Raw genomic sequence first — 25,164 nt, 5'->3', positions numbered from 1 at the left:
GAGATTGGGGGGTCGACCACAGGGGAGCCTGCCCAATCCTTTCGAAGACCCTCAGGAAAGGGATAATGCAAATCGATGGACTTACCGCTGGTAAATACCCTGTCCGGCTGTTGCCTGTGGCTGCGCAGTAACTCAGCGAATTCTGGATGTCCGCTGAATGTGTTCTGGGCCCGCTTCACCCGCTTAAACGAGACCTGGGTGCTCTGGGAGGAGACGGGGTCCACCTGTACCTTCAAGGTCTGGTTCACTGCTTCTATCAGGCTATTCACCATGCGCCGAATATCAGCCGCCTGCTCTGAGTCCTGCAGGGGTGCCGCATCGGAATCATCATCGGAGCAGTCAGAAACCTCCCTGGAGGACTGACGGTCTGGACCTGGGGATGAAGGTGAAACCTGGGAAGAGTCTGAGGACGAGACCTGGCGGGTCCGTTTTTGAGCAGCAGAGGAGGACCCTGCAACGGGGCTCACCTGCTCCGGAGGCGATTGCGCCGGGTCTGCGGAAATCTGGGCGAGCGACGGCAGCAGGCGCAGAGCTTGCGCGATGGTCCGAGAAGCCTCAGAGAGGGAATCTACGGACTGGGACAGGGACGCTAGCCAGTCGGGGGGGGGGGCGGGACGCAGGGCCCTGCAGCATATGGCGCTGTGGCGTCTGCGATATCAGAAGCGTCGGCCGCGGAGTCCTGCGGAGGCTGCGCGTCTGTAGAACAGACGGAGCATAGTGGGGCGTCCTGACCCTGGGAAAACTTGGACTTGCAGGAGGAGCATGCAAAAAATAGTGTAAAGGGGGCCTGCTTGGATTGGGTGGGCTTAGGCTTAGGCATGGTGAAAACAGGTACTCTCCCTGGTGGCTGCTAGGAAGGAGACAGGAGAGGGTTAACTCGTCCCTAAACTCAGAGAATGCTGCCTAGTGAGGGCTACTCCTTAGGAGCAGAGCTTACCCAGGTCCTGCGTGCTGCCCACCAGTCCAGAAGGGGAAGTCCAGGAGAGCTGGCCAGAAGAGTCAGAACGCCGGCGCGCTGCAGCCTCAGGGGACCAGAGGCAGGCTAAAATGGCGAGGGGACGCTGGAGGGGGCTTGGGGAGGAGCAGGATTCCGGCGCGAAAAACCGGAGGATTCACAGCCCCCACCATCAGCCAGGAGGCAGAGCAGTGGGAGGATACAGAGGGAGACGACCGGCGGCCAATAGCGCTGCAGCGGGGGCGTGGCTAGGACGCAGGAGCGACTAGGCCGAGACCGGGGACTAAATTTATGGAGAGGGCCGGGGGAAAGTGCAGGAAAGGTCGGTCCTACCTGCAATCGGCGGCGCCGGCCCAGCGATGGATGCGGTGCAGGCAGGGCTCCCTGGCCCTGCCTGTGTACAGCGCTGCTCGTCCAGGAAGGCTCCGGGGGAGAGCGTGCTGAGGCAGGGTAGTGGACATCATGATGGGGGTAGCAGCCCCCTTTCAGGAGAAGGCAGCGTGACAGGGCCCCATCCATTACACACGCTGCGGAGGTTCCATCCCTGCTGTACTCCCCTGTACGCCCTTTGGGGTGATACCGCAGGGCGAATCAGGGGTGCCCACAAAACAACCTGCCCACACGCGCACCCCCGGGAGTGGTACCACGGGGACGGACGGGGGAGAGGGCCCGAAGTCTCAAGCCCCTGCGACCCTGGGGAGTGGTACCCACAGGGCTGCGGAGGATGAGTGAAGCGGATACCTGCAGAGACAAAGACGACAGGTATGAGAGTGATGAGCGGCGCCGAAATAAAAGAAAAAAGCGCAAAAACATACATGGCTGAGGGGGGCCGAGACGGCCCACATCAGCCTCCTACGACACTAAGCTAAAAACTGATCTGAGCCCGCCTCCGGCTCGGGGTGTATACTGCTAGGGAGGAGCTAACTTTTTTATGTTTACTTAGTGTCAGCCTCCTAGTGACAGCAGCATAACCCATGGTCCTGTGTCCCCCAATGACACGATAGAGAAAGTTACATTTCTCAGGAAATGGTGACACAAACCAAATCCTTTTTTTTTTTTTTTTTTTTTTGCAAAGTCTAAGGTTTTTTTCTAACCATTAAAACATAACAGAAAACTTTAGAAACTCCGTATTCCTGCAATCATCCTGATCTGGAAAATTAAACATAGCAGATAGGTCATTTTTATAACAAAATGGACACTGTAAAAACAAGACTCAAGCAGGAATAGCGGAATTGAGTTTTTGGGGGGTTTGCCCACCATTTTTCACCACTTGGAATATTTTAAAATGTTTTTTGTTTTAATTTCAGTACATTACAAAATAACGGTGTAATTCAAAAAATATAACTCAGCATGCAAAAAAACAAGCCTGCGTATGGCTATATTGCCGAGAAAATAAAGTTGAAGAATGAGAGGGAAAAAAACAGAAGCACAAAAATGAAGAAAAAAAATAAATAAATCACCTGACTCTTAAGGGGTTAAGCGGAGTAGAACACTGATAGCAATAGTTACACCCTCATTACATGCTAACAATGGCACAGTGCCCTACCCAGGAACGAAGGCCAGGGTGCCCTACCCAGGAACGAAGGCCAGGGTGCCCTACCCAAGAACGAAGGCCAGGGTGCCCTACCCAGGAACGAAGGCCAGGGTGCCCTACCCAGGAACGAAGGCAAGGGTGCCCTACCCAGGAACGAAGGCCAGGGTGCCCTACCCAGGAACGAAGGCCAGGGTGCCCTACCCAGGAACGAAGGTCAGGGTGCCCTACCCAGGAACGAAGGTCAGGGTGCCCTACCCAGGAAAGAAGGTCAGGGTGCCCTACCCAGGAACGAAGGCCAGGGTGCCCTACCCAGGAACGAAGGCCAGGGTGCCCTACCCAGGAACGAAGGCAAGGGTGCCCTACCCAGGAACGAAGGCAAGGGTGCCCTACCCAGGAACGAAGGCCAGGGTGCCCTACCCAGGAACGAAGGCAAGGGTGCCCTACCCAGGAACGAAGGCAAGGGTGCCCTACCCAGGAACGAAGGCAAGGGTGCCCTACCCAGGAACGAAGGCCAGGGTGCCCGCCCAGGAACGAAGGCCAGGGTCCTTACCCAGGAACGAAGGCCAGGGTGCCCTACCCAGGAACGAAGGCCAGGGTGCCCTACCCAGGAAAGAAGGCCAGGGTGCCCTACCCAGGAACGAAGGCCAGTGTGCCCGCCCAGGAATGAAGGCCAGGGTCCCTACCCAGGAACGAAGGCCAGGGTGCCCTACCCAGGAACGAAGGCCAGTGTGCCCGCCCAGGAATGAAGGCCAGGGTCCCTACCCAGGAACGAAGGCCAGGGTGCCCTACCCAGGAACGATAGCAACAGTGTCACCCAGGACTGATCATAACAGTACCACTCTCAGATATGACAGCCAGCTGTAGTCCCTTTGATAGCAGCGATGACCAGCCTACTTTAGAGGAAGCCATAGAGCAAGTAATCAGTGCCAAATACAGTAACCCTGTCCCTAGCTACAGCACATTTGTCACCTAAACATGGTGTCTCAAAATTACCTGTAAAGCTTTAAGAAGACCCTGAACAGTAGAGAACGGCAAGTAGAAGAGATGGTCAAATGTGGCGATCAGCTTAGAGGACGAATTCTGCATCAGAAGAGGAGTTGCACATACAATGTCTGAGAGAAGATCTGCAAAACATTTTGTAAGATTATGAGTGCGCTGACCACATACCTCCATGCAGTGCTTACTAATAACCTCGTACATAAATGATGAACTTAAAAACAGATCAATTCACCTATAAAGTGACTTGTGGGAGAAGTTGCCTTCGTTACAACACGATTCAACACTTGCTCCAATATCACACTCCTTATTGGCTCATGAACCTAAAAACATGAAAAAAAAACTTTTAAAATGTTACACCCTTAGATGAATATAGGATTAGGCAGAAAATTCAACAAAAACTTCACCTTGAAGGTTTCTAGTAAAATTTTGGATCCAAGCTGACAGGCCTGTTGACTCGGTGATCCTATTGTCGCCTCCGACATTTTTGTACTTGGAACCATTTTAGGTCCATATGAGTCCATTAGGAGAAAGCCGAGCTCTACAAGCCCTTGGGTGACGTGATCCCAACCAAATACACTGATGCAAAAAACTTTGTATTACATTATGGAAGTAATGAAGAAATAAAAACACAACTCATCTGCAAATTACAAAGTAACAAGACTTGAGTGATGTTCGCATTGGCGGCAGTAGTATGGCACTATTGGTCGTGTGCTCTCGGAAAGCTTCCAGCGTATAGCCTGGGTGGCTGCAGTCTATTATTTTTAGGCTGGGCGGACCAATAACTATGGGGCTCCCTAGCCTGTGAATACCAGTTGAAAGGGGACGCATGCCGTTTTTTTTTAAATTTAGCTAAATAATTTTTGAAAAACAACGCATGGGGTCCCACTTATTTTGATACAGAGCAAAGATATGTGCACGGCTGGGGGCTGCAGCCTGTAGCCGTATGCTTCATCTATGCTGGATATCATAATAGGGGGGATCCGAATTTTTATTTATTTAATTTTTACATCACTATAGACACGCACAGTATCCATGATTGAAAGCAATCAGACATGTTGTCACACAGCATGGAGAAGCTGTCTGACTGCAATCAGAGACACTGGGACTGCCAGTGAGCAGGCGAAGCAGTGCATATGCGTGAGGTTAATGACCATCCCGAGAAGTAGTGTGAGCGGCCCGGAAGCAGTGTACAGCTGTGCTTGAGACTCGGTAAGCTTAACGTGCCTCAATTCCCCTTTTTTTCTTTATTTTTCTTTTTAACCCCTTCAGCCCCCGGGCACTTTCCGTTTTTGCGTTTTTGTTTTTTGCTCCCCTTCTTCCGAGAGGCGTAACTTTTTTATTTTTCCGTCAATCTTGCCATATGAGGGCTTGTTTTTTGCGGGACAAGTTGTATTTTTAAATGAAACCATAAGTTTTACCATATAGTGTACTGGAAAACGGCAAAAAAATTCCAAGTGCGGAAAAATTGCAAAAAAGAGAATTTTGTTTACTTACCGTAAATTCTTTTTCTTATAGTTCCGACATGGGAGACCCAAACCATGGGTGTATAGCTTCTGCCTCCGGAGGACACACAAAGTACTACACTCAAACGTGTAGCTCCTCCCTCCGGGCTATATACACCCCCTGGATGACAATCTACCCAGTTCAGTGCAAAAGCTGAAGGAGGACATCCACCCATAAGTAGAGATAGAGTAAAACTCGGAATAACCGTAACTCTGACTACTAACAACAGCCGGTGAAACACACGGAACAAAAAAACTGCCAACAGGCAACAGGGAGGGTGCTGGGTCTCCCATGTCGGAACTATAAGAAAAAGAATTTACGGTAAGTAAACAAAATTCTCTTTTTCTTTATCGTTCCTTATGGGAGACCCAAACCATGGGACGTTCCAAAGCAGTCCATGGGTGGGAAATAAACAAAACTGAGAAGTAGGCAAAACCTAACTTCACAAATGGGCGACAGCCGCCTGAAGAAGGCGTCTGTCCAAGCTCGCATCTGCCGAAGCATGAGCATGCACTTGGTAGTGCTTCGAAAAGATGTGCAGACTGGACCACGTGGCAGCCTGACAAACCTGCTGAGCCGTAGCCTGGTGCCTGAAAGCCCAGGAGGCACCGACAGCTCTGGTCGAGTGCGCCCTAATCCCCGGCGGGGGAGGCACCTGAGAACACTGGTAGGCATCGGTGATAGCCGACCTGATCTAACGAGCTAGGGTCGGTTTAGAAGCAGCGAGACCCTTGCGCTGACCTGTGGTTAGCACAAAAAGTGAGGTGCACCGCCTAAAAACGGCGGTGCGTGACACATAGATTCGGAGCGCCCGCACCAAATCCAAGGTATGCAACGCCTTTTCAAAGCGATGCACAGGGGCCGGACAAAGAGAAGGTAATGAAATGTCCTGGTTAAGGTGGAAAGGAGACACCACCTTAGGGAGAAAGTCCGGAGACGGACGAAGAACCACCTTGTCTTGGTGAAACACCAAAAAGGGGGATTCCGAAGAGAGCGCAGCCAAATCAGAAACTCTCCTGAGAGAAGTTATGGCTACTAGAAAAACAACTTTCTGTGAAAGTCGAGACAAGGGAACCTCCCTGAGAGGCTCAAAGGGGGGTTTCTGTAAGGCCGTGAGGACCAGATTAAGGTCCCAGGGATCCAAGGGCCGCCGGTAAGGAGGAATGATGTGAGATGCGCCCTGCATGAAAGTGCGCACCTGAGCCAGTCGGGCGATACGCCTCTGGAACAATACCGACAGAGCCGACACCTGTCCCTTGAGGGAATTGAGGGATAGTCCGGACTGTAGAAAAGACAGGATGGTCGGCAAGGAGAACGGCCAAGGAGCATGGTCGGAAGAGCGACACCAGGACAGGAAAATCCTCCAAGTCCTGTGGTAAATCTTGGCCGAGGAAGACTTCCGAGCCTGAGTCATGGTGGAGATGACCTCAGAGGGAATGCCTGAAGCCGTCAGGATCCAGGACTCAAGAGCCACGCCGTCAATCTGAGAGCCGCAGAATTCTGGCGGAAGAACGGACCTTGAGAGAGAAGGTCTGGGCGGTCCGGGAGATGCCACGGCACCTCTACGGACAGACGGAGCAGGTCTGGGTACCAAGCTCGCCTGGGCCAGTCCGGAGCAATGAGTATGACTCGACGGCCCTCCATTCCGATCTTGCGCAGAACCCTGGGCAAGAGCGCTAGAGGGGGAAACACGTAGGCCAGACGGAACTGAGACCAATCTTGAACCAGTGCGTCTGCTGCGAAAGCTTGAGGATCGTGGGAGCGAGCCACGTAAACCGGAACCTTGTTGTTGTGCCGGGATGCCATTAGGTCCACTTCCGGAGTGCCCCACTTGCGGCAGATTGATCTGAACACTGACGGGTGCAGGGCCCACTCGCCGCTGTCCACGGTTTGACGGCTGAGGTAATCGGCCTCCCAGTTTTCCTCGCCTGGGATGTGGACTGCAGACATGGTGGACTTGGAGTCCTCTGTCCACTGGAGGATTCGTTGAACCTCCAACATCGCCAGACGGCTGTGAGTCCCGCCCTGGTGATTGATGTAGGCAACAGCTGTCGCGTTGTCCGACTGAACTCGAATGTGCTTGCCCGCCAACAGGTGGTGAAAGGCTAGGAGAGCTAGAAACACAGCTCTGATCTCCAGCACATTGATCGAGAGGGCTGATTCGGACGGAGTCCAAGTGCCCTGAGCTCGGTGATGGAGAAATACTGCTCATCAACCGGAGAGGCTGGCATCCGTGGTGAGGATCACCCAGGACGGAGTCAGGAAGGAGCGTCCCTGAGACAGAGAGAGAGGCCGAAGCCACCACTGAAGGGAGCTCCTGGTCTGTGACGACAGAGCCACCTGCTTGTGTAAGGAAGAGATCCGCTTGTCCCAACAGCGGAGAATGTCCAGCTGCAGGGGACGCAGATGGAACTGAGCAAAGGGGACCGCTTCCATGGACGCCACCATCTGACCCAGCACCTGCATGAGGTGTCTGATGGAATGACGGCGGTGCCTCAGCAGAGAGCGCACCGCCAGACGAAGGGACTGCTGTTTGACTAAGGGCAACTTGACAAGTGCCGGCAGAGTCTCGAATTGCATCCCTAGGTACAAAAGCACCTGGGTCGGGGTCAGAGTGGACTTGGGCAGGTTGACAAGCCACCCGAACTGAACTAGCGTGGCGAGAGTGAGAGAGACACTCCGCTGGCAGTCTGCACTGGATGAGGCCTTGACTAGAAGGTCGTCCAGGTAAGGAATCACTGCCAACCCCTGGAGGTGCAGGACCGCAACCACTGCTGCCATGACCTTGGTGAATACTCGAGGGGCCGTGGCTAAGCCGAAGGGGAGAGCCACGAATTGGAAATGTTCCTCTCCGATCGCAAAGCGTAGCCAACGCTGGTGTGAAACTGCAATAGGCACATGCAGATAGGCATCTCTGATGTCGATGGATGCCAGAAAATCTCCTTGGGTCATTGAAGCAATGACCGATCTCAGAGATTCCATGCGAAAGTGCCGCACCTGAACATGCTTGTTGAGAAGCTTGAGATCCAGGATGGGTCGGAAGGAACCGTCCTTTTTGGGGACTAGAAAGAGGTTTGAGTAGAAACCGCTGAACCGTTCCCGGTCGGGAACCGGAACAATTACACCGTTGGCCTGCAGGGATGCCACGGCCTGAGAGAAGGCGGCGGCTTTGGAGCAGGGGGGGTGGACAGAAAAAATCTGTTTGGCGGGCTGGAAGAAAATTCTATCCTGTAGCCGTGGGAGATGATATCCCGCACCCACTGATCGGAGACGTGTTGCAACCACACGTCGCCAAAGTGGGAGAGCCTGCCACCGACCAAGGACGTTGCTGGCGCGGCCAGATAGTCACGAGGAGGCTGCCTTAGTGGCAGCGGCTCCTCCGGTCTTTTGAGGACGCGGCTTTGCGCGCCAGTTGGATTTACGATCCTTGGCTGCAGTAGTGGACGAGGCCGAGGGCTTAGAGGATGACCAGTTAGAGGAACGAAAGGAACGAAACCTCGATTGGTTCCTGCCCTGGACAGGTTTCTTGGCTTTAGCTTGTGGCAAGGAAGTACTCTTCCCGCCAGTAGCTTCCTTAATTATGTCATCCAGCTGTTCCCCAAACAGCCGGGACCCAGCAAAAGGGAGACTCGCAAGGTACTTCTTAGAGGAAGCGTCTGCTTTCCACTCTCGAAGCCACAAGATCCTGCGGATCGCGAGGGAGTTAGCGGAGGCCACCGCCGTGCGGTGAGAAGCCTCCAGGATGGCAGACATGGCGTAGGATGTAAAAGCCGAAGCTTGAGAAGTTAAGGCATCCGTCTCAGGAATAGAGTCCCTAGAGAGGGAATGAATCTCCGCCAGAGAGGCAGAGACTGCCTTAAGAGCCCACACTGCCGCAAAAGACGGGGAAAACGAGGCTCCTGTCGCCTCATATACAGACTTGGCCAGAAGGTCAACCTGGCGGTCAGTGGGATCCTTAAGAGAAGTGCCATCAGCCACAGCTACGACTGTGCGGGCTGAGATTCTGGACACCGGAGGGTCCACCTTTCGGGACTGGGCCCAGTCCTTAACCACCTCCGGTGGAAAGGGAAAACGGTCATCTGAACTACGCTTCGGAAAACGTTTGTCAGGACAGGCCCTGGGCTTGCTAACAGTGGTGTGAAAGCTGGAGTGGTTAAAAAACATACTCCTAGGTTTCTTAGGAGAGGTAAACTGGTGTACCTCTATCAGAGAGGGTTGTTCCTCTGACTCTGGTGGGTTGAGGTTCAGTACGGAGTTAATGGACGCAATCAAGTCACTAACATCCGCATCACCCTCAGACAAGTCAATGGGGTACATAGAGGCAGCGTCTGAGCCCACAGTAAACGAATCCTCCTCGCCCTGCACCTCGGCTTGAGAATCAGAGCCGTGGGACGAGGAAGGAGAAGGATCCCTGCGTCTCCGTTTAGGGGAACGGGGTCCTAGGACATGCTCTGAGGGCTCTGCAGAGCTCTGAGCCGCAGAGACACCCTGAGAGGGGGGCTGAGAGGGGGGCTGATGCATGGACAGCAGTGTCCGGGACAGCTGCCCCATGGAGTCGGCAAAAGACTGGGAAATAGCTTGTGAAAAAGAAGCTACCCAAGCCGGGGGTTCAGCCACCGGGGCCGGAGCAGCCGGAGGAACCCCTGAGGCGGCTCCAGGCTGAGACACAAACATGTTAGCACAGGCATCACAGTGTGGGTATGTGCTTGGCTCTGGCAGAATGAGCTTACATGCAGTGCATATAGCGTACATGTTTGCAGCCTTGCTCCTAGTGACAGACATGCTGCTGATGGTGGAAGCTCTGCAGCCAGAATACACTCCTGTAGAAAGTCTGAGAGTGTAATAAAAGTCCACAACCAGAGGTTGTGGCTTACCAGCCCTTGCTCTCTGTGTGCCCTCCGGATTCCACCGCTCCTCTGTGAAGCTAACAGTATGCAGCTGCAGCATCCAGCGTCTTACAGTGCAAGAACGCTGAAAAAATGGCGCTGGGAGAAGAGGGGGGGCGTATATAAGCCCCAAGAGCGGGAAAACACGGAGGGCAGAGAGATACAGGAAGAAATACAGGGGAGGGAACATCTCCCCAGAGAGGAGTGCCCTGCCCTCTGCTGGTCGGGCGGTGGGCGGCGCTGTATGCAAAACATGCAGAGAACCGAAAACGAAACTAGGCCCAAACAGAAGCCGGGGCCTAGATTTTAAAACGCGGCCGACGAGCAGGCACCTTCGGCGCGGTTCTCAGGGGAAAACCCCAGAACCGGACGGAATTAACAGTAACGCTAAAGCACATACTGTCCCCCACATAAAAGTACCCGGGACCCCTGAAAAAACGTCTCAATACTTAGCTCTTGAGACGCAGGGCCATGTCCCTGAATGGGGGTAACGCTCCTTCCAGCAGGGACCAGACAGGGCTGCGGATGGAGACCGGCCTTCTGCAAGCAGAGAGGACCGTGGAGGCTCCCACTTCAAACAGAGCCTCGACAGAGGGTGTGAAGGAGCGCGGCATGTGAAGGCTCCAGCCTTATAAAGTCAACCTTAACAGCACCCGACAGAGTGGGGTGTGAAGGGACATGCCGGGAGTCCAGACTGGACCCGCTTTTCTTCCAAATCTTTAAAATTAAAATAAAAAAATATCAGAGAATGCAAGTGTGTGTGTACTCCTGAAACACAAAGCATTGAACTGGGTAGATTGTCATCCAGGGGGTGTATATAGCCCGGAGGGAGGAGCTACACGTTTGAGTGTAGTACTTTGTGTGTCCTCCGGAGGCAGAAGCTATACACCCATGGTTTGGGTCTCCCATAAAGAACGATAAAGAAAAAAGTGTGATCGTACAATAGTTTTTGGGATATTTTATTCACTGTGTTCACTATATGGTAAAACTGATTAATCTATGTGATGCCTCAGGTCGGTGAGAGTTTGTAGACACCAAACATGTGTAGGTTTACTTGTATCTAAGGGGTTAAAAAAAATTCACAAGCTTGTCCAAAAAACGTGGTGCACGTTTTGCGCAATTTTCCAAAACCCGTAGCGTTCTCATTTTTCAGGATCTGAGGCTTATTTTTTGCGTCTCGACCTGACGTTTTTAACGGTACCATTTTTGCGCAGATGCTACGTTTTGATCGCCTGTTATTGCATTTTGCGCAAAATTTGCGGCGACCAAAAAACGTAATTTTGGCGTTTTGAATTTTTTTGCCGCTACGCCGTTTACTGATCAGATTCATTGATTTTATATTTTGATAGATCGGGCATTTCTGAACGCGGCAATACCAAATATGTGTGTATTTTTTATTTTTTTAACCCTTTAATTTTCAATGGGGTGAAAGGGGGGTGATTTGAACTTAAGTTTTTTTTATTTTTTTTAAAACTTTTTTTTTTACTTTTTTTTATTTTACTAGTCCCCCTAGGGGGCTATAGCGATCAGCAATCCGATCGCTTTGCACTATCTGCAGATCTCAGCTACAGAGCTGAGAACTGCAGATTTGCTGCTTCACTTTCAATGCCGACTGTATTCCGGCATTGAGAGGAAGTGAGTCATGTTAGCTACAGGCGTCATCACATGACCCTGTGCTACCATGGCAACCACCGAAAGTCACACGATCATGTCACGTGACTTCCGGTGGGGTCGGGGTAAGTGACTGTCATGGCGGCGCCCATATACATATCGCTGCCAGATTTTGGCAGCTAAATGTAAGGGGTTAATGGCCGCGGGTGGAAGCGATTCCACCCGCGGCTAGCAGGCACACATGTCAGCTGTTGATAACAGCTGATATGTGCGTGGATCACCGCCGCCTGCCGGCGGCAGGGGGCAGGGCTTACCGGCATACGATCCATGATGTACCCAGTACGTCATGGGTCGTTAAGGGGTTAATTACCAGAGTTGCCGGATCCAGATACCTGAGAACTCCGAGCCCAGGGTTGTTGCTCGAATACCTTTGAACTCGCGCGGTTCCGGACTTTTACAGTTCAGGTGAGCCTATCACTAGTTACATATCATGCCCATTTAGCTAAATGTCATATCAATTGCAGGGTAGGTACTTGAAAATATTGAATATTATGTACAAATCTAGTCTAAATAATATTCACAATAATTTACCCATATTACTTCTACACAACAGTTTAAAAGCTGCATTAAGTTCTAGGATTGACAACCCCAAATATAGGCTGAACAAGAACACTTGTCATTATAAACCCAAGCTCTATTTTTCGGTTTTACCTCTGTACTATCGATATAAACCTAAATGCTACTTTTGTGACTGCAAGCAGCATCCGTCATTTACTTCTATACCTGTTTTTCACAATTTCAAGGAGCATCGTGGAGACACAGGGCGGCTGAGGTACTAAATCACGTAGAAATTTTGAGCCTTGCTGAAACTGAAAGTCTTTAAAACCTTTGGCTATTGTGCTTTTCAGGAAATCAAATACCTGGACAACAAAGAAAACATGGAGAACAATAATCAGGTCAGCTAATCTGCCAGTGCCAGTATAACTCATGTGAGCGGGGTGTTGGTAGAGAAACGTCTCAATACAGTGCCGAAGAGACAGGAGAATAAACCTCAATAGATATTTATTACCTGTTTCTCAAACCTTTGTATTCTGGATACAGATAATAAGAGAGCAACACTAAAAGGACACAATTTACTTGAGTCTCCTTGCTGCCCAGCCTAGAAAGAAAACAGACATAACACATACACATTATTATAGTAATCATCTCATTCATCCCGACTCCTGTCTAAGGCTATGTGCGCACATTGCGTAGTGTCCATGCTGTAAAATCTGCAGCGATTTGGTAGTGCATGTGCGCTTCAAATCGCTGCAGATACACTGCATAATGGATGCATTGTGTCTGCAGAATAGATGCTGATTTCATGCGCTATGGATGCTGCCTCTCCCATAGACAGAGTGGGAGCAGCATCCAAAACGCACAAAATAAGTGACATGTTGCTTTTTTGAGCGCAGCGATTTGGATCAAAATTTCAGCATGCAAATCGCTGCGCTCTCAAACGCGGATGGATTATGCACAATCTTCATAGATTGTGCTGGGGACGCAGGACACATGTGTTTACGTTGCAGTGCAATATGCAGTGTAAACACATGAAATTACGCAACGTGCGCACAAAGCCTTAAGTACACACCTGTATTCCCCAGAAATAATTTTGGAGCATTTTTTCTCGGAACTCTGCATTTTCCCATTCCTCTTATTTTCCTTGAATGCATGAATAAATATATGAGGCATTACTATGCATCTCATCAGCATGGCGGGTGATTACACATTCTGATGCTGGGGATAAGCAAATGACTAAAATGTAAACTTTAATAAATATACATAAAAAGATTAACAAAGTCCTTCAGGACAAACATATACCCATAAGCTCCTGGAATGGTAAAAATTTACCCAAATTGCCGGGTCAGACAGATAGTCAATAATGCTATAGCATCAGGTTAGGAGCATTGATGCTGACCCACCCAGGACGCCTCTAATGATATTAATAAAAAAAACCACAATAAACAAACAGAACAAACCATAAACAAAAAATGCATGTTTTTTACTTTCACAGGAAAATAGCTTAGCAGTATGGCTCTGTGTTAGCTGGGTTGCAGGACCTTATTTCATAGAGGACAGCATGTCCCCTGAAGAGTCAATTTGACGAAACGCGTCAGGACACATGAAGGGTTATTGTAGGGGTCCAGTCTAGTGTAGCTAGCTGTGGACTGTCCTTGTAAGAAGGGGAGCCTTTGGGTGGTAGCACAGGTTTTAGGTAGCTCAGGAGTTATCAGGCCCAGCGGAACTCATTAATAACTGTCTGACCCGGCCATTTGGGTACATTTTTACCATTCCAGGAGCTTATGGGTATATGTTTGTCCTAAATGACTTTGTTAATCTTTTAATGCATATTTATTAAAAGTTACATTTTAGTCATTTACTTATCCCCAAAACTCATGAGTGATTAATGCAACCTATGTTTTGGTAATTGTGCTGTTCTAACAGTCTGACGCTGTAATACTGATTGTAAGATGGCAGAGTATGTAGGGATCCGTCCCCAGAATGTTAACGAGGAGAAAAGCAATATTTATTGCCAGAAGGAATAACAAAGGAACAATATAACACAGAGCCTAAAGAGAAAAAAAAATGTTTCTGAACTAAAATTTTATCATGAGTGAAAGTATTAAAAAAAAAAAAAAAAAAAAAGAAGAGGTAGCCACATAAAACCCCAGCCCATGCTTTGTAGTGTGACCATGTACCCCTAAATTGGCTAGGACATAGGGCCGCTAGGGCAGACTCAGCCCATGATCACATGGGTTAACCTTTCACTTGAGGGTTTGGCATATAAAGCTATATTTCTCCTACAGCTGCACTGCAAACATCCTTATAAAAGCCATAAAGTGGTTACCCCATTTGATTCTTAGTTTGGCTACAGATAAAAGTATGGGACTTAGGGGTACTTTTCACACTACGACATCGCAAGCCGATGCTAGCGATGCCGAGCGCGATAGTACCCGCCCCCGTCGCACATGCGATATCTTGTGATAGCTGCCATAGTGAACATTATCGCATGTGCAGTGTGCAAAGTACCCCTTAGAATAGGCGTACAACTTCCAAAGGACTAGTATATATTATTTAATCCTTCAATTGAAATGGAACAGTATCAGCAGTAGAGAACAGCAAGCACGATTCAATGATTCTTCTAACTGTCCTTTTCATGAAAACATGTAAACATGATCTATATAGAGCAGACCTGGGCAAGAGGCGGCCCGCGGGCCACATCCGGCCCGCCTGCTCTCTGTGACCGGCCCGCCCGTCTTCAGCCGGTGCAGTGGAGCCGGGCTGCAGCGTGCCGAGCAAGGAGAGATCCTGTGCAGGTCCGCACAGTCAGTGCAGGCAGCGGAACGCAGGAGTCTTTCCTCTGTTCCCTGCCGGCACTAATTGTCAGTGACACACGCGCGCTCTGACGTCAGTACTGCGCTGCGTGTGTCATTTCAAAAGTTCCCGCCGGGCAGGAGAAGGAGCAGCACAGCAGACGGAATAATTCATCCTGCACTGTAGGACCTGCGATGATGTCACGCCCATGTGACTGTGTGGGAGGAGACAGGATGCCGGGCACAAAGCAAGATACTGAATCCTGAAGGAGATGTGGACACATGATGACTGGTAATGAGAAAAGAGGGGACATGAGGGGGAGGGGGGCTGCAGGGTGAGTGCATATGTGGGAACATGGAGCTGCAGGGTGAGTGCATATGAGGGAAGATGGAGCTGCAGGGTGAGTGCATATGTGGGAACATGGAGCTGCAGGGTGAGTGCATATGTGGGAACATGGAGCTGCAGGGTGAGTGCATATGTGGGAACATGGAGCTGCAGGGTGAGTGCATATGTGGGAACATGGAGCTGCAGGGTGAGTGCATATGTGGGAACATGGAGCTGCAGGGTGAGTGCATATGTGGGAACATGGAGCTGCAGGGTGAGTGGCATATGTGGGAACATGGAGCTGCAGGGTGAGTGCATATGTGGGAACATGGAGCTGCAGGGTGAGTGGCATATGAGGGAAGATGGAGCTGCAGGGTGAGTGGCATATGAGGGAAGATGGAGCTGCAGGGTGAGTGCATATGTGGGAACATGGAGCTGCAGGGTGAGTGCATATGAGGGAAGATGGAGCTGCAGGGTGAGTGCATATGTGGGAACATGGAGCTGCAGGGTGAGTGCATATGTGGGAACATGGAGCTGCAGGGTGAGTGCATATGTGGGAACATGGAGCTGCAGGGTGAGTGCATATGTGGGAACATGGAGCTGCAGGGTGAGTGCATATGTGGGAACATGGAGCTGCAGGGTGAGTGCATATGTGGGAACATGGAGCTGCAGGGTGAGTGGCATATGTGGGAACATGGAGCTGCAGGGTGAGTGCATATGTGGGAACATGGAGCTGCAGGGTGAGTGGCATATGAGGGAAGATGGAGCTGCAGGGTGAGTGGCATATGAGGGAAGATGGAGCTGCAGGGTGAGTGGCATATGTGGGAACATGGAGCTGCAGGGTGAGTGCATATGTGGGAAGATGGAGCTGCAGGGTGAGGGGCATATGTGGGAACATGGAGCTGCAGGGTGAGTGCATATGTGGGAACATGGAGCTGCAGGGTGAGTGGCATATGTGGGAAGATGGAGCTGCAGGGTGAGTGCATATGTGGGAACATGGAGCTGCAGGGTGAGTGCATATGTGGGAACATAGAGCTGCAGGGTGAGTGGCATATGTGGGAACATGGAGCTGCAGGGTGAGTGCATATGTGGGAAGATGGAGCTGCAGGGTGAGTGCATATGTGGGAACATAGAGCTGCAGGGTGAGTGGCATATGTGGGAACATGGAGCTGCAGGGTGAGTGCATATGTGGGAACATGGAGCTGCAGGGTGAGTGGCATATGTGGGAACATGGAGCTGCAGGGTGAGTGCATATGTGGGAACATGGAGCTGCAGGGTGAGTGCATATGTGGGAACATGGAGCTGCAGGGTGAGTGCATATGTGGGAACATGGAGCTGCAGGGTGAGTGCATATGTGGGAACATGGAGCTGCAGGGTGAGTGGCATATGTGGGAACATGGAGCTGCAGGGTGAGTGCATATGTGGGAACATGGAGCTGCAGGGTGAGTGGCATATGTGGGAACATGGAGCTGCAGGGTGAGTGCATATGTGGGAAGATGGAGCTGCAGGGTGAGTGCATATGTGGGAACATGGAGCTGCAGGGTGAGTGCATATGTGGGAACATGGAGCTGCAGGGTGAGTGGCATATGTGGGAACATGGAGTTGCAGGGTGAGTGGTATATGTGGGAAGATGGAGTTGCAGGGTGAGTGGTATATGTGGGAAGATGGAGTTGCAGGGTGAGTGGTATATGTGGGAAGATGGAGTTGCAGGGTGAGTGGTATATGTGGGAAGATGGAGTTGCAGGGTGAGTGGTATATGTGGGAAGATGGAGTTGCAGGGTGAGTGGTATATGTGGGAAGATGGAGTTGCAGGGTGAGTGGTATATGTGGGAAGATGGAGTTGCAGGGTGAGTGGTATATGTGGGAAGATGGAGTTGCAGGGTGAGTGGTATATGTGGGAAGATGGAGTTGCAGGGTGAGTGGTATATGTGGGAAGATGGAGTTGCAGGGTGAGTGGTATATGTGGGAAGATGGAGTTGCAGGGTGAGTGGTATATGTGGGAAGATGGAGTTGCAGGGTGAGTGGTATATGTGGGAAGATGGAGTTGCAGGGTGAGTGGTATATGTGGGAAGATGGAGTTGCAGGGTGAGTGGTATATGTGGGAAGATGGAGTTGCAGGGTGAGTGGTATATGTGGGAAGATGGAGTTGCAGGGTGAGTGGTATATGTGGGAAGATGGAGTTGCAGGGTGAGTGGTATATGTGGGAAGATGGAGTTGCAGGGTGAGTGGTATATGTGGGAAGATGGAGTTGCAGGGTGAGTGGTATATGTGGGAAGATGGAGTTGCAGGGTGAGTGGTATATGTGGGAAGATGGAGTTGCAGGGTGAGTGGTATATGTGGGAAGATGGAGTTGCAGGGTGAGTGGCATATGAGAGCTGCAGACTGACAGAAGGATGTGAAGGGATGCAGAGTGTTTGAGAGGGGTAAGTTGGGGTACAGGCAGGGTGAAATATGTGGGCAGGGTGTGTGACATATGGGGGTGTAGTGTGTGTGATATGGGGGTGCAGGCTGTATGGGGAGCAGGGTGTGTGACATATGGGGGTGTAGTATATTACAGGTGTGCTATATGGAGGTGTAGTATATTACAGGTGTGCTATCTGGAGGTGTAGTATATTACAGGTGTGCTATCTGGAGGTGTAGTATATTACAGGTGTGCTATATGGAGGTGTAGTATATTACAGGTGTGCTATCTGGAGGTGGAGTATATTACAGGTGTGCTATATGGAGGTGTAGTATATTACAGGTGTGCTATATGGAGGTGTAGTATATTACAGGTGTGCTATATGGAGGTGTAGTATATTACAGGTGCGCTATCTGGAGGTGTAGTATATTACAGGTGTAGTATATGGGGTGTAGTGATGTAGTATATTACAGGTGTGCTATATGGAGGTGTAGTATATTACAGGTGTGCTATATGGGGGTGTACTATATTACAGGTGTAGTATATGGGGTGTAGTGATGTAGTATATTACAGGTGTGCTATATGGAGTTGTAGTATATTACAGGTGTGCTATATGGGGGTGTACTATATTACAGGTGTAGTATATGGGGTGTAGTGATGTAGTATATTACAGGTGTGCTATATGGAGGTGTAGTATATTACAGGTGTGCTATATGGAGGTGTAGTATATTACAGGTGTAGTATATGGGGTGTAGTGATGTAGTATATTACAGGTGTGCTATATGGAGGTGTAGTATATTACAGGTGTACTATATGGGGGTGTACTATATTACAGGTGTAGTATATGGGGTGTAGTGATGTAGTATATTACAGGTGTAGTATATAGGGGTGTAATGATGTAGTATATCGGAGGTGTATTATATAGTGGTGTAGTATAATACAGGTGTATATGGGGGTGTAGTATAATACAGGTGTAGTATATGTGGGGTGTAGTGGTGTAGTATATTACAGGTGTAGTATATGGAGGGGGTGTAGTGATGTAATATATTGGGTAGAACTGAGGTAATTATATTTGTCCGGCCCTCTAAACCAATCCCAATTTCTCATGCGGCCCCATGGGAAAATTAATTGCCCACCCCTGATATAGAGCATATGTCACATGACATGGGCTCTATACAGATCAGTAAGGGACAGCCCAAATAATTGTAAGAATGTTGTACCTTCACCAGCTCGCGACCTAGATCCTGGTCAAATTTAATGGCAAAGACAATATGCAGGATAATCGTGCCCTCAACTTGGCGAAGTTGTTCTTTCGGAAGAGCAGCATCAATCAGATCTAAAGAGCTAAAAGTACAAAAAGTCAAAACATTAGTCCAGAGCAACTGGCCAGTATGGTATATCAAAAACATTTTTTTCCATTTATTTTAAGATCAAAAGGAAATATTTCACCTCTCACAATATCCCTGCTTTTAGTCTTAATTAGGCTTCATCCAAACTACCGAAGGGTTTTTGGCACGTATTCTATTCTCACATTGCGCAAAAAACCTGCAAGTCTGAATGAGGTCTTATACGTTGAAAAATAACTGATTTTATTCTTATTAAACTCGATTTGTGTGAAAGAGCCATAAGAGCCATACAAGTTTACTTTTGTGTGGTTTATGTTTGTGAAGGAGCCAAAGATAAACGGAATGCTTAATTCTGGTCTGTAGAAAGGACGAGACTAGCGCGCAAGAAGGGAATTTTGTTACTTACCGTAAATTCCTTTTCTTCTAGCTCTTATTGGGAGACCCAGACGATTGGGGTATAGCTACTGCCCTCTGGAGGCCACACAAAGCACTACATCAAAAGTGCAAGGCCCCTCCTCCTCTGGCTATACCCCCCCCCGTGGTATCACGGGTTCTCCAGTTTTAGTGCCAAAGCAAGAAGGAGGAAGCCAATAACTGGTTTAAACAAATTAACTCCGAATAACATCGGAGAACTGAAAAACCGTTCAACATGAACAACATGTGTACCCGCAAACAACAAAAAAACATCCCGAAGGACAACAGGGCGGGTGCTGGGTCTCCCAATAAGAGCTAGAAGAAAAGGAATTTACGGTAAGTAACAAAATTCCCTTCTTCTTCAGCGCTCTATTGGGAGACCCAGACGATTGGGACGTCCAAAAGCTGTCCCTGGGTGGGTAAAGAAATACCTCATGTTAGAGCTGCAAAAACAGCCCTCCCCTACGGGGGTGTCACTGCCTCCTGCAGGACTCTTCCACCTAATCTGGCATCCGCCGAAGCATAGGTATGCACCTGATATTGCTTGGTGCAAGTGTGCAGACTGGACCAGGTGGCTGCCTGACACACCTGTTGAGCCGAAGCCTGGTGCCGTAATGCCCAGGACGCACCCACGGCTCTGGTAGGATGGGCCTTCAGCCCTGATGGAACCGGAAGCCCAGCAGAACGGTAGGCTTCAAGAATTGGTTCTTTGAACCATCGAGCCAGGGTGGCCTTAGAAGCCTGCGACCCTTTGCGCTTACCAGCGACAAGGACAAAGAGTGCATCCGAACGGCGCAAGGGCGCCGTGCGGGAAATGTAGATTCTGAGTGCTCTCACCAGATCTAACAAAAGTAAATCCTTCTCATACCGATGAACTGCATGAGGACAAAACGAAGGCAAAGAGATATCCTGATTAAGATGAAAAAAAAAAGATACCACCTTCGGGAGAAACTCCTGAATGGGGCGCAGCACTACCTTGTCCTGGTGGAAGACCAGGAAGGGAGCCTTGGATGACAGCGCTGCTAGCTCAGACACTCTCCGAAGAGACGTGACCGCTACCAGAAAGGCCACTTTCTGTGATAGTCTAGAAAGTGAAACCTCCCTCAGAGGCTCGAAGGGCGGCTTCTGGAGGGCAACTAGTACCCTGTTCAGATCCCATGGATCTAACGGCCGCTTGTACGGGGGTACGATATGGCAAACCCCCTGTAGGAACGTGCGCACCTTAGGAAGGCGCGCCAAACGCCTCTGAAAAAAGACGGATAGCACCGAGACCTGACCTTTAAGGGAGCCGAGCGACAAACCTTTTTTCTAACCTAGATTGCAGGAAAGATAGAAAGGTAGGCAATGCAAATGGCCAGGGAGACACTCCCTGAGCAGAGCACCAGGATAAGAATATCCTCCACGTTCTGTGGTAGATCTTAGCAGACGTGGGCTTCCTAGCCTGTCTCATGGTGGCAACGACCCCTTGGGATAATCCTGAAGACGCTAGGATCCAGGACTCAATGGCCACACAGTCAGGTTCAGGGCCGCAGAATTCCGATGGAAAAACGGCCCTTGGAACAGTAAGTCTGGTCGGTCTGGTAGTGCCCACGGTTGGCCGACCGTGAGATGCCACAGATCCGGATACCACGCCCTCCTCGGCCAGTCTGGGGCGACGAGTATGACGCGGCTGCAATCGGATCTGATCTTGCGTAGCACTCTGGGCAAGAGTGCCAGAGGTGGAAACACATAAGGCAGCCGGAACTGCGACCAATCTTGCACTAAGGCGTCTGCCGCCAGAGCTCTTTGATCGCTAGACCGTGCCATGAAGGTTGGGACCTTGTTGTTGTGCCGGGACGCCATTAGGTCGACGTCCGGCCTTCTCCATCGGCGACAGATTTCCTGAAACACGTCCGGGTGAAGGGACCATTCCCCTGCGTCCATGCCCTGGCCACTGAGGAAGTCTGCTTCCCAATTTTCTACGCCGGGGATGTGAACTGCGGATATGGTGGAGGCCGTGGCGTCCACCCACATCAGAATCCGCCGGACTTCCTGGAAGGCTTGCCGACTGCGTGTCCCCCCTTGGTGGTTGACGTATGCCACCGCTGTGGAGTTGTCCGACTGAATTCGGATCTGCCTTCCTTCCAGCCACTGCTGGAAGGCTAGAAGGGCAAGATACACTGCTCTGATTTCCAGAACATTGATCTGAAGGGTGGACTCCTGCTGAGTCCACGTACCCTGAGCCCTGTGGTGGAGAAAAACTGCTCCCCACCCTAACAGACTCGCATCTGTCGTGACCACCGCCCAAGACGGTGGTAGGAAGGATCTTCCCTGTGATAATGAGGTGGGAAGAAGCCACCATTACAGAGAGTCCTTGGCCGTCTGTGAAAGGGATACTTTCCTGTTCAGGGATGTTGACTTTCCGTCCCATTGGCGGAGAATGTCCCATTGAAGTGGACGCAGATGAAACTGCGTAAACGGAACCGCCTCCATTGCTCATCTTCCCGAGGAAGTGCATGAGGCGTCTTAAGGAGTGCGACTGACCTTGAAGGAGAGTCTGCACCCCAGTCTGTAGTGACCGCTGCTTGTCCAGCGGAAGCTTCACTAGCGCTGAGAGGGTATGAAAATCCTGCCAAGATACGTTAGTGATTGGGTCGGTGACAGGTTTGGCTTTGAGAAGTTGATGAGCCACCCAAACGTCTGGAGAGTCTCCAGCGCAACATTCAGGCTGAGTTGGCATGCCTCTTGAGAGGGTGCCTTGCCAAGTAGATCATCCAAGTAAGGGATCACAGAGTGTCCCTGTGAGTGCAAGACTGCTACCCCTGCCGCCATGACCTTGGTGAACACCCGTGGGGCTGTCGCCAGACCGAATGGCAGAGCTACGCACTGAAGATGGTCGTCACCTATCACGAAACGTAGAAAACATTGGTGCTCTGTAGCAATCGGCACGTGGAGATAAGCATCTTTGATGTCTATTGATGCTAGGAAATCTCCTTGAGACATTGAGGCAATGACGGAGCGGAGGGTTTCATCCGGAACCGCCTGGCCTCCACGTGCTTGTTGAGCAGTTTTAGGTCCAGAACGGAACGGAAAGAGCCATCCTTTTTTGGCACCACAACCAGATTGGAGAAAAACCGTGTCTTGTTCCTGAAGAGGAACAGGGATTACCACTCCTTCTGCCTGCAGAAGAGCATCGGCTCGGTGGGGAGGTGGGGACGGTCTGAAGAATCGAGTCGGAGGACGAGAACCGAACTCTGTCCTGTGCACGTGGGCACAATGTCCCTCACCCACCGGTCTGTGACCTGTGGCAGCTAAATGTCGCCAAAGGCGAGCGAGTCTGCCATCAACCGTGGATGCGGAGAGATGAGAGAGCTGAGAGTCATGAGGAGACCGCCTTGGTAGCGGTTCCTCCGGCTGCCTTCCTTGGGCGTGATTGAGCCCGGCCGGAAGCTGAGCCCCTCTGAGGCTTTTCAGCCCTTTTGGACGAGGACAAGTGGGACCTGCCCGAGCTTGGGAAGGACCGAAACCTCGACTGTCCTTCCAGGACAGCATCAATAGGGTCAGTCGCAATGCAGACATTGCGAGGTTACGGACGCCCCTGCGGCATAGATGTACATATGCTCAAGACCAGCTGCGTCAAGAACAGCTGAAAGCTTAGGGTGCCCCTACGGCTGTGAATGCCGGAGCAACCGACACGCCGATAGCCCCATAGACAGATTTCAATCAGAGTCCATCTGTCAGTCAATGGCATCTTTAAGTGAAGTCCCATCTCCACTGCAACTATGGCTCTAGCCGCAAGCCTGGAGATTGGAGAATCCACCTTTGGACCCTGGGTCCAGCGCTTGACCACGTCAGGGGGAAAGGGATAACGTGTATCCTTAATACGTATGGAGAAAACGCTTATCTGGTAAGCGTGGTGTTCCTGGACTGCTTCTCTGAATTCAGCGTGGCCAGACAAATACTCAATATACGTTTGAGCTACTGGAATGGGACTTCTCCTGCTGTGAAGCTGACTCCTCCGCTGGGGTAGCTGAGGGAGAAAGATCCAACATTCCATTGATGGACGCCATAGGATCATTCCTTATGGCGTCACCATCCGATGTATCCGGATTGAGAGCGGTGTCAGGATCAAAGTCCTGATGAGCTACATCTGCCTCACCATACAGAGAGTCCTCCTGGGACCCCCCCGGAGCACCGATTTTATTCCAAATGAGGGTGGCCAGGGAGCAATGAACCAGATTGCGCATGGCCTGTCTGGACTGCATGACAATATATCAGCCGAAACTGCAACTCTGTCCCTGTCCTTGGACAGGGTTGACAGGTGGTTCCTTTGGCCACGTCTAGGAGAGACCCCGGCTGACCAAGTGCTACAGGAGAGCATTGCAGACAATGGGGGTCAGTGCCGTGGAACAGTATCACATGCAGTAAAAACAGCATTGAAAGCCTGTGTTGCTTATATGCTGCTGCCGACTAGCCATCTAGGATTATAGAGCCAAGAATGGCGACCGTACAGTGCAATGTATAGCATACCAGCACAAGTACAAATGACCACTGCAGCACATGCAATACAAGCAGCATAGAAGCCTGTGCCGTGGCACCCCAGCTCTACTGCTGCTGTAGACTAGTCATCTAGGGGAATATGGCCCAGAAGAGTGACCATACAGTGCAATGTATAGCATACAAGCACAAGTACAAATGCACACTGCAGCCCATGCAATACAAGCAGCATAGAAAAAAACCTGTGCCCCAGCACCCTTGGTTTTCTGCTGCTGTAGTCTAGCCATTCCAGGAGAATATAGCTAAGACTAGCGACTGTACAGTGGAATGTACAACACATAAACACAAATGAGCACCTCAGTCTGCAATACAAGTAGCCTAGAAAGCCTGTGCCTTAGCACACCTGCTTTCCTGCTGCTAATGTGTCGCTCCCCAAGCGGGCATATAGCGACCTGTGCAGTTAAAAACAACACATGTACACACTGCATTTATCTGTGTTCAGCACTATGTGTGCCGCTTACCGCCCGCCTATCAGCGGGTGTATGATCGCCACCGTCCTGCCTGGTTGCTGAAAATCTGAGCTCGGACTTCAGTAATGGCTGCCGGCTTCTTCCCCAGCTCATGTGAGGAGGGGCGGGCCGTGGGCGTGCCCCCAAGGCAGAGCGGGAATCCGGCGCCCGACAGTGTGCAGTGAGAGGGCTGGAGCATGTAAAAAGGCTCCAGCCCTCGGCGCTGCTGATTGCTCAGCGCCTGTCCCCTTCCCTGAGTGACAGGGAGGGGGCGGGAACGAAGCGGCCCTAGGCCGCAGAAGCCGGGGACTGTATTTATAAGCGCCGCCGCCGTAAAAGCGCGGTCGGCGCCCAGTCCCCGGCGAACTACAAGTCCCAGCCGCGCCGCCGCTCCCGGAGCGTCCGGCGCGGTAGTTCCCAAAACACAAAGTCACTCAGCAAAGCTGCAGTGACTGTAACCCATTACTGTCCCCGGCGCACTAGCACACCCAGCAAGCCTGGAGTGTGCTGTGCCTGTGTGTACGGGGACACAGAGTACCTGTAGTGGTGCAGGGCCATGTCCCTGAACGGTACTCCAGCTCCGTATCCAACAGGTTCAAATGGGTCTGTGGATGGAGCCCGGCGTCAGAGCTTTGAGGCCGGCAGGATCCCACTTCCACAGAGCCCCTCAGGGGGATGTGGAAGGAAAGCAGCATGTCAGGCTCCAGCCCTGTACCAGCAATAGGTACCTCAACCTTACAACACCATCCAGGGGTGAGAAGGGAGCATGCTGGGGACACTATATGTGTCCTCTTTTCTTCCATCCGACATAGTCAGCAGCTACTGCTGACTAAAATCTGTGGAGCTATGCGT

General features: G+C 50.9%; 1 protein-coding gene across 1 annotated transcript in view; it reads right to left on the bottom strand.

Annotated features, from left to right (window-relative positions):
• The window catches only part of FANCI (FA complementation group I), a 171,030-nt gene that overhangs the window by 74,967 nt on the left and 70,899 nt on the right, over positions 1 to 25,164 (bottom strand). The window contains exons 10-15 of the mRNA XM_075345932.1: positions 18,788 to 18,911; positions 12,558 to 12,647; positions 12,272 to 12,408; positions 3,893 to 4,064; positions 3,721 to 3,808; positions 3,483 to 3,613 (exon numbers count right to left, since the gene is read on the bottom strand). Coding sequence (XP_075202047.1) covers positions 3,483 to 3,613; positions 3,721 to 3,808; positions 3,893 to 4,064; positions 12,272 to 12,408; positions 12,558 to 12,647; positions 18,788 to 18,911 — 742 coding nt within the window. The remainder of the gene's footprint in view (positions 1 to 3,482; positions 3,614 to 3,720; positions 3,809 to 3,892; positions 4,065 to 12,271; positions 12,409 to 12,557; positions 12,648 to 18,787; positions 18,912 to 25,164) is intronic.

Source organism: Anomaloglossus baeobatrachus, chromosome 4 (genome assembly GCF_048569485.1).
Source record: "Anomaloglossus baeobatrachus isolate aAnoBae1 chromosome 4, aAnoBae1.hap1, whole genome shotgun sequence".
Taxonomy (NCBI): Eukaryota; Metazoa; Chordata; class Amphibia; order Anura; family Aromobatidae; genus Anomaloglossus; species Anomaloglossus baeobatrachus.
Note: the sequence above shows the minus strand (reverse complement) of the source record. Positions and strands in the feature narration are given on the sequence as shown.